Source organism: Dendrobium catenatum, unplaced genomic scaffold (assembly GCF_001605985.2).
Source record: "Dendrobium catenatum unplaced genomic scaffold, ASM160598v2 fragScaff_scaffold_362, whole genome shotgun sequence".
Lineage (NCBI taxonomy): Eukaryota > Viridiplantae > Streptophyta > Magnoliopsida > Asparagales > Orchidaceae > Dendrobium > Dendrobium catenatum.
Window position 1 is genome coordinate 318,465 of NW_021318824.1, and position 10,363 is coordinate 328,827.

General features: G+C 38.6%; 1 protein-coding gene across 1 annotated transcript; it reads left to right on the top strand.

The window, feature by feature from the left end:
• The first annotated feature begins 2,468 nt into the window (after positions 1-2,468).
• On the top strand, positions 2,469-5,578 carry LOC110113063 (aspartic proteinase nepenthesin-1-like). Its single transcript, XM_020845484.2, has 2 exons — positions 2,469-2,922; positions 4,779-5,578. Exons 1-2 carry the CDS (start codon positions 2,474-2,476, stop codon positions 5,569-5,571), a joined length of 1,242 nt encoding a protein of 413 aa, XP_020701143.1. The 5' UTR covers positions 2,469-2,473; the 3' UTR covers positions 5,572-5,578.
• The last annotated feature ends 4,785 nt before the right edge of the window (positions 5,579-10,363 follow it).

Here is a 10,363-nt window from a genome sequence, read left to right on the forward strand (position 1 = left end):
AAGATAAACATGTCTGCTCCAGTCAATGTCAAAATCAATCAATAAGCTATTGATATGAACATTTTGTAATCTACGAAGTCAATATCAATCAACGATAAATCCAATATGATTAATTAGTAAAGTTGAAAGAGGTATATGATATCATAATACAAACTGGTCGGTATAAGACTCCATCAATATGTAATGTCAGTATGTTATGCTATGTTCTATCATTATTAATGCTACTCTGATAAATTTTATATCAATTGTATATATGAAAGTAGCTCAATGTATTATCATATTAATACAATGATGAATGTGATAATGAAGAGCAAGACAGCACATCCAACTTTAATATGGTGTTTTCATTTTCCCACCATATCTATTGACCAATTAGTCATAATTCCTTAATTTAACCCCTAACTATCAACTAGTTGGTCATAAGTCTTTATCTTATCATATGTTCCCCCCACCCCCCCCCACCTTCTTCTTTTCCTTGTCTTCCTGGCCAAGTCGTCTCAAGCTCGACTCATTAATGAGCTCATGAGTCAAGCTTATCGAGCCAAGGGTTCTAGCTTGAGCTCAGCCTAGCTTTGCACGTAATTTTGTTGAGCCACTCGATTAATTTAATTACTTAAAATATATTTAGAAATTAATTTGAATTAGTATTATATGATATATTTTAACATTTACAAATTAATTTTATATTAAAAAAATCTAAGAAAAAAATAAATTTCTTAAATTTAAACTAAGAAATCAAGTCAAGCTCTAGCTTTTCGAAAGAGCTGGAGCAATCGAGCTAAGCACAAGACTATAAATTTTAGGGACAAGCCTATAAATTTTTTAACGAACTGAGCTCAAGCTTAATAAATGAGCTAGAGACAAGTTGGAGCTCACTATGAGCTAAACAAGCTTAGCTTTATTAGGTCAACAAATACTCCACTTGACTGGACTCAACTTAACTTATTCACACCGCTAGATTATGAATTTATGATACGAGAATTTATGAATTTAATTAATATATTATATATAATTACAGAAATATTCTTACAAAATTTAGGGTCGCTAATTCTGCAACTATCTAAAAAAAGCATTAATGTGATAATTGTCATACAAATACTCTAAAGTAATTATATGACGATCGATGTGCACTAACGGACCATGCGTCTTTAAAAATATGAAATAAAATTGTTATTTTATAAGGACTCAGTCAAAAAACATATTTTAAATAATTGTTAAATTTGTTATTTAATTAGATATAACCAGAAATCAGCATTAACTTAAAAAAAAAATCTTCTTCATTATAATAAATTTAATTCAAGCATATAAAAAATATATGTACAAGAAAAAAATACTATACCTACCCATTGATAATTAGCTTGGTTGGTGGTTGTATGGGTGAGTACGATTGGGAACCCCTAGCTCATGCTCGATTCCCCTCGACCTGCAACGCCTCTTAAATGAAGCTCAATCAAGTGTGGGTCAGATTTCTGGGGAGAGTGCCTCTTCTAGATCAGCCGATGATTAATTAGGCCACCAAGCATTCTTTCCGAAATGGCAACGGGTGGATCCTCAGTTTCCAAAAAATATATTATACCTAAATTTCAAGTCTTTAATCAACAAGTAAATATAACACAACTCTCCTTGGCCTATTGGTTGAGAGCTTAGGCTTCCAACTAAAAGGTTTAGGGTTCGAGTCTATGTGTATGCGTTGTGTGTGTGAGTTTGCCTTAAATGGCCTAAATGTCCTTAAAAAAAAAAAAAAAACCAGTAAACAGATGGGTCCCATGGAAAAGCAAATTCTCTGAATTGCTTGGTTGATTTCAGGCGGTATGGACTTGTATGAATGCCTAGCAACAATAGCAATAGTCTGCAGTCTACACTACAAGTCTTTTGCGTGAAGGACGCGAGCTCCTATAAAAACCAGAGTTTAAGACTCCGAGTCCTGTGTTCAGACGGCCCAAGTCAAAACGTTATATCATTAGCCGTTTCGTAAACTATGATTAATGCTGTGGCTATAGAAGGTCGACCAGGCAAGATTATGTGTCCCTCAGCTTTAATTAAACAAGTTCTATTAATTGAAATTTTTGCAAGACGAAATTTCTAGGCGAATGGTTTTTGTTTCCACGGTGTTACGCACCAATTAATAATTAGTCCAGTTAAACAAGTTGCGGCGACCATGACCAAATCAGAACTACTCAACTTAAACTAAATCCTAATTAATTTTCTAAAGATTAAAATTTTAGGACTACTTAGATTTCATTTGGGATAATTTTTTTACTGTTTTTAAAATATCTTCTTAGAGTTAAAATTAAAACTTTTATGTTAAAAACTATTTTAAGAAGCAATAAAAAAATCGTTCCAAACGAAACCTTGGTCACACCATTACACCATCTTCTTCCCTCTATAAATATCCACCTTGTGTACCTCTGCTCTCAGCATAGTTAAAATCATCCCAATACCATTCGATCCCCCAATCTTCCCAGCTGCAGCCATGTCACGTTTTCTTCCATTACTTGTCCTACTCTCCCCCGCAGCACTTCTCTTCCTCCTACCTCGTTGCACCTCCCTACCTCTCCGAATCAACCTCACCCATATAGATTCCAAATCTCCCAACCTCTCCATGGACGATCGCAACCTGCGAGCAGTTAAGCGCAGCAAGATCCGCATGGAATTCATTTCCTCTACGCTATCAACGTCCTCAGTCGACGTCAGCACCACCGTCCACTTTGCCAACGACGAGTACACGGCGGACTTCGCCATCGGCACCCCTCCCGTTTCCGTCACCGCCATCCTCGACACAGGCAGCGACCTCATATGGACTAAGTGCGAGACAGGTTCCTCTTACAATCCCTCCGCTTCTTCCACATACTCCTCTCTCCCTTGTGGCTCCAACTTTTGCCAGGACTCCATTACGTCCTGCTCCGATGGTAGCACATGCAGGTATTATTTTATTTATGTTTTTTTGTTTTAATTGAAAATTGCTTTGTTGGGAAGAAAATATCGCTAAATGAGGCCCAGCTAGTGGACTCATTTGTGGAAATTAGGAACTAAAATTTATTCAGGTTAAAAAAGTCTTCTTAAATCATTTTTACGAAATTTAAAGATTTCTTTTTTCGTTTTTTACGAGGCAAGAATAAAGATTTAGTCACACAGAATTAGCATTTTTTTGGGCATAAATTATTAATTTTAAAAGTATTTTTTATTTTTTTCATCAAAATTTGGGACTGGTAATTTAGTTTTTATTTATTTAGAGTTGTTTAAGATATTTTATATAATAAAATATTTACTTTACTTTAATATAATGTTATCTTTAAAAAATAGAAACATTAATTTACTAAGAGCCGTTTGATTTAGTCATATCTAAATATAGCCTTACAAACAGAAAATTATTAGATCCGGACACCATATGTAGAGATACGTCTTGTGTCCAATAAAATATTGACATGTGGAATGTACACATGTCCGTGAAATTTTAATTCAAGTGCGCCAAAAGCATAGGAAAAGTGCAGGTAAAGCGTATGTAAATTGCAAGTAAAGCACAATCTAAGTGCGGCCAAAAAGCACATTCAAAATACAGTCCACGTGACAAATTTTAATGAATATCCGGACCTATTTATTAGGTGTCCGGACATAATAATTTTCCCTTACAAACACACTTCCCTGTAATATCATGGGTGATTTTTTCTCCTAAGTCATAAAATATAGTGCAAATATAAGAAAGCCTGGCATGACTGATGATCAGTACGTCAAAACGTAAATTTTCGTTTGTTAATTCTCTGGGATTCAAAAATACATATTGATGCGTCATGCAAAAATTAGCTTAATCGGGCACGAATCTCGAGGCAAATGGCTAGTTGGAAACTTCAAAATTTAATTTCGGGAGCATCCGAACTCCGATTTCAGCGAGCTTACAGTCAAACTGAGCGTCTCGGAAATACGAACCCAACGAAACCAAGATCAACCCAATCCGAGCCCAAATGAGTCCGAATCAAGAGCTCAAAGTGCTGTCAGAAGGTTCAAACAGCAATTTGAGTTACCAAAATGGTCTTCGATTTTGAAGAGCCTATACTCGAATCGAACGGCTCGACGAGACGAATCCAACGAGCCCAAGATCGCTGAATTCAGACATCATTAAGGCCTCCAAATATCTAACGAACAGTGTATGATCGAAGGGTTCACTATCGGCCGTCCATTCAAACCACTCCCTATTCGCCCTAGATCTCACACCTATTTACGGGTCATGCCACTCCAGAAAATCTATAAATAAAGCTCTCATTTCTCATAAGAGGGAGGCCGAAGCAAGAGAGAGAAGAAGAGAAGAGAAGAGAAGGAAGAAGCTCCTCCTCGACGGCTGCCGGACCACCGCCGGACCACCGCAGAAGTCCCGTAGATTTGCTACATCAATCCAATGCCTTCTCCCAAGGAAGGGCCTCATTTGTAATCGACTGCAAATACTAGTGGATTCATTCAAACTGGGCCAGGCCCCGTGGTTTTTCCCCCTTTTTAGGGGTTTTCCACGTAAAAACTTTGGTGTCTCTTATGAATGCTACACCCTCTCACTTATCTGTTTGTGTGCTGAATCTTCGTACAATGCTAAGACGTTAAACTAAATATTTCTCTACCGTCGCGAATACTCCAGGACGCAACACATATAATGGATCACAGAAATGTTCCCTAATCATTGATGAATCAAAGCAGGTCCAATTAAGAATACAAATAATTTGATCATTTAAGCAAATGTTTTATTTAATTGAAGGAAAATTAACAAAAGGAAATCCATGTTAATTTCGCAACAGTTTTCACGTCCCTTACGGCAGCGCCACCGTCGACGGAACCATGGCCACCGAAACCTTCTCCTTCGGCGGTACAGATGTACCAGGCTTAGCTTTCGGATGCAGCAACTCGGAAATGGGATCTGCGACGATGTTCTCCAGCCTTTTGGGTATGGGTGGAGGACAGCTCTCCCTCATCTCTCAGCTCGGCTCGGGGAAGTTTTCCTACTGCCTCACTACTCACGACCAATCGGCCATTACCAGCCCTCTTCTCCTCGGATCCCTAGCAACTCCAGATCCTTCTGCTCAGTCCTCGCCTTTAGTCCAAAACCCTAATATTCCAACTTACTACTACCTATCTCTCCAAGGAATAACTGTGGGTTCTACTCTGCTCTCCATCCCGAGCTCCGCCTTCGCAATTTCATCAGATGGCAGAGGCGGGCTTATCATCGACTCGGGCACAAGCTTCACCATTTTGGTCGCTTCTGCCTATGATGTTTTGTCGCAGGAGTTTCAGTCGCAGATGGGATTGCCGGTGGTGACGGGGCAAAACTTTGATCTCTGCTTCTCGACTCCTTCGGATGGGTCTTTTCAGCCGCCGAAGCTTATATTTCATTTTGAAGGCGCTGATATTGATTTGCCGGAGAATAACTATTTGGTTCGTGATGGGGGAGGCAGCGTAGTGTGTCTGGCTATATTGCAAGGCAGCGAAGATCTCTCCCTGTTTGGCAACTTTCAGCAGCAGAACATGCATATTGTTTATGATGTCCAAGAAGGGAAGATTTCCTTCGCGCCTGCTCAATGCGAAAACTTGTAGACACCTGCAAAGCAAAGCGTTGGAGGTTGGATGTGGCCTGTGGGAAATTAAAAGCGTTAATTATCTGGCAGTTTAATGTTGATGTGGCTCTATTCATTGGTAAAGTAATAAATTATTATTATTGTATTTGTATGCGTCAGGTATGTTGCGTCTGTTTTACTATGGGATATTATAGTAATTTTCTTGATTATCTCGTACCAACTGGAAAGCAGAAAAGCAAAAAAAAAAAAAAACGTTAAAAAAGATCCAACATTAATAATCGGATGAGAATACTTTTTAATTGAGAGCATTTATAAATTGATTCCATGCTATTTAGGTTGTTTGTTCAGTGTAAAATTTAATTGTGTTGATCAACCAAATTCTGCTGACTCAAAACTCAATTCCGTCAGCCCAGCACGTCGGGGCTTGTAGGGGGGCTCCTATGCCTGGGTTCAAGGGATTTATCCCTTCCCAAAAACAAATTCATATAGCATTAGAGCACTATATATACGTAAGCACTGGGTGACGTAGTCTATAATTGGACATAAAAGGGTAGTGTTGTGGCACTATAGGTCAAATAAGAAACAGAGACTAAAGTGCTGGGACATTCCAAAGACTCGCGCCGTGAAATGTTGTATAATTTTCTTTTTCATTTTTTTATGTTTAACTTGAAGGATTGCGTCTCTTACTTTTAGTATTTTTTAAGTCCAATAGGGCCTTTAGAGTTAATCACAAGTTATTTAGAATTGAAAAAAAATTAAGGTGATTATTTAAGTAAATTTTGCTTCACATAGGTTTTGTTTGGAATAATTTTTATATTGCTTTTTAAAACTATTTCCTCGTACAAAATTCTTTTTGAAATAGAAAATTTATTACCATAAAGATGATTTAAAAAGCAATAAAAAAATCATCCGAAATGAAGCCTTAGGTTTCGTTTGGAATATATTTCTTACTGTTTCTTACAATAGTTTTTCTAATGCAAAAAATTTTAATTTTTTTACTAAAAAAATTATTTTAAGTAGTAAAATAAAACTTTAATGATCTAATTGTAAGAAAACTAAAATTATGATTAAGGACGTTATATTTAGGGTGCGGTTGTAAATTTTATGCCATGAAAATTTCAAGAATCACGCTCAAACTCAGATCATAGTAGTTGGTTGAAGACTCAAGATCACACCCTGCCAAAAAATAATAATAATAAGAAATATCATACATAGATACGTTCTATAAGGTTGACCTGCAAATAGCTTTGCATAGCGTGTCTGTTCGGATGACAAAAAATATATATTACATCATAAAAAACTGGCTTGATTGAGCATGAATTTTGTTATAAAGTCAAGACCATTAAATTTCTATTTTAGCTAACTTATACTTGAATCAAAAGTCTTGATGAGAGGAACCCACTAAGGATTTGATTGGAACGGTTTTTTACTGTTTTTTAAAGTAGCTTTTTAGCACAAATATTATAATTTTTTAACTAAAAAGCTGCTTTAAAAAAAGTAAGAAAGCCATCCCAAACGAAGCCTAAAAATGATCTGATCTAAGTCCAAATAAGCTCAAATAAAACACATGAAGTGCAATTAGAAACTTTAAAACATTGATTGAATGATCATATGATCTTCAAAATTTATATGCTTAATTATAGCCAATATGAAGAATTCATTGAGCCCATTATCATTTAATTATAGCACTATTAAGACACTTAAATATAGAAAGAATGACCTTATCATGGTAATAAATTTGGGTTTGATGGAGTGTTCATGATTTTTTGTTTTATTTGCACTCTAAAAAATCTATAAATAAACACCAACTATCTATATAAGGACCCTTATTTGAGTTTCAAGGGAGTTCAGAGACTTGTTTAATCATGATCAAAGCTCCAACTAAGTTCCCCCATCAAACCATCACTATCAGACAATCAATTGATTGTCACTGTCAAACCACAACCTAATTAACCACTGCCATCAGGTCATCACACCCAGACCATTGTTGTCAAGTGTTAATGTTCGACTGCCATTGGCTGATCAGTATTATCATATTACATTCACATGTTTACCATAGTCGAACTACTGCAACCTGACTATTTTCATCAATCAACCGCAATCACCGAACCACTTTCGACACACAATTGTCAAAATATTGTGATCAACCATCACTGTAGGATCGTCTACCTCTAATCGTCTTTGCAAACATTATTAGATTGTTGTCATTAAAAAGCCACCATCATACCACTAATACCCAATCTCCATCATGATCATCACTGTCTAATCATCATCATCATCAAATTGTTGTCACTCGGCCACAATTGTTCAAATGCCCCACACCCTTTGCCGACAAAGTGACATTTTTAGCTGGCTACTCATATTTTGTACTCTTGTTTTCTTTAATTTTTGGTTGAGCAAATGTTTTTAATAAACTCTTTGTTGAAAACCAAATGAGGAAGATCTTCTTGAGAGATCTTCTTGCAAGATCTAGAGAGGGAGAGAGGAGGGAGAGGGGAGAAGAACCGTGTGCCAAAAATACGATAGTTCTTTATTCCCTTGGCGGCCTATTACAAGCCTAAAGACCTCCTATATATAGGCACAAAAGCCATACAAAGAGCAACACTATTGGCCATAGATGCCAAACAAGACACCTACACAAAAGCAAACCTAAATCTAGGAACAAATATCTAACAATCTCCACCTTGGTCCTAGATTTTACAAAAATAAAAGATAACCACTGTTCTTTAAAGAACAGCCAAAGAATGATCCTGTCGGTCTCCTCCGCCAAAAGCGTCCACCGACATTCTAGCTCCACCTCCCGACAGATCTCCTGTCGCATTGCGTCCAACACAGCCAATCTCGAGCACCCCTAGCCCGGCTTCCGCACCCTGTGCATCCACTTGCACCCTGCGCCTCAGTGCCCGCGCCCTGCTCATCCAGCCCACGTCATACTCCTCAAGCCCGCGCCCGCGCCTTGCACCCATGTGGTCTGTCACCGACCACATCTTGCACGTATCCACCCGTGTAGCGAGCCTTGCGCCTTCACCTGCGATCCCCTCGTCACCAGTGCCCCGCGCTCCTATGCGGCCTCCTCGTGCACTGCACAACCTCGCATCTCCAAGCACCCCGCACTTTCAACCATGCTCTCCAAGAACAGCCGACACTACCTCAGTGTCTCCCAGACTCCACCTGAAGTCCAAAACTCCATCTCCAAAGAAGCTCTGATCTCTTCTTTAAAGATCTGAACCGATCTTTAATCAAAGAACAAAGAAAATATGCTTCCAACCAGTTCAAGAACGACACCCGAAAGCCTCTGTGCTCGGCCCGATTGGAGCAGCCTCCAATCTTCTCCGATTTCTTACACACGGACCAGCCATTTGCTGATCCCGAGATCCAGAAAGTCTCTGCTTCAAACGTCGCGCCCAGCCTTCAGCTCCTTACGGAACTTCTTGCTGAAGTCGCCTCCCATTCTTCTAGGATCACACGAGCTAGTCCTCTTCCCATCCGGCTTCAAGATCCGTTTATGACTCAAGAAGCCGCACCATACGCTTCTGACATCCCAGCCAGAGAATCCCAGCCGGTCTCCTATGCTGAGTCTGGCTTCACCGCCTGCCACGCGTGTTCGCGAGCGCCAGGCACCTTCGGCCTCTCGGACTGCACATACCCAGCTCCGATTCCGACGAGACAGCCCTCTTTCGCCTCGACCACCTTCGTCAGTCACTCCCTTCGCCGAGCCGAAGTCGCCTCCGATCGCGGCACCGGCAGCCACCACCTCCTCTCTCTGACATAACACCTTCCTCCTTGATCGCCACCAGAGCTCTGACACCAGATTGTTGAAAACCAAAGGAGGAAGATCTTCTTGCAAGATCTAGAGAGGGAGAGAGGAGGGAGAGGGGAGAAGAACCATGAGCCAAAAATCTGTAGTTCTTTATTCCCTTGGCTGTCTATTAAAAGCCTAAAGACCTCCTATATATAGGCACAAAAGCCATACAAAGAGCAACACTATTGGCCATACATGCCAAACAAGTCACCTACACAAAAGCAAACCTAAACCTAGGAACAAATATCTAACGCTCTTATACAATAAAATTATATTAGCAGTGTCATTATTTTTGCTATTATAAGCCTTTAATCTAAAAATTGTACCATCTCTAAAGATCTTTCATTTATTTATTTATGTATTGGAAATTGATGCAGAACTATGATAAATTTTTTTCAGCATGTGAAACATTTCATACGAATTATTTCAGCATTGAATTCACGATAGAAATCATTAATGGAGGCACCAATCAATATCTCATTTACTATTTATTTTTCTATACTTCTGATCGCCAATTATGTTTAGCACTCCAAAAATATGTCATTTTTTAATTTTTGTTTGGAACAATTTTATTATTATGTTCAATTTTTTTTATTAAAATATTAGTAAAAAAAATTTGTCCCAAACGAATCCTTTGTGCACGCCGAAGAAAGTTCAACAAAGCAGTATGGAGCCCATCTGGACGAAGACTCCGTCTGCTATTCTTTTCCACTTTTTGAACTATCAGAATTTTTTTGTGACGAGAAAGCATTGTCCTTAGGCCAGTGTAAACCCCGGTCGACCTAGCATGCAACCCACACCAATTTACGTGGGGAACTATCAGAATTGTTGATGACTGTAATGACCCCTATTCATTTTATTTTTTTTTATAATTCTGGTTGCTTGAAATGTTAAGCACCATCAAAATAATAAGCATTAATTAATGAATGCCGAAGAAATTTCAGCAATGAATTATTGATTCCATCTTGACGAAGACTCCGCGCAGTAGCCTTTGCCACATTTAGAACTG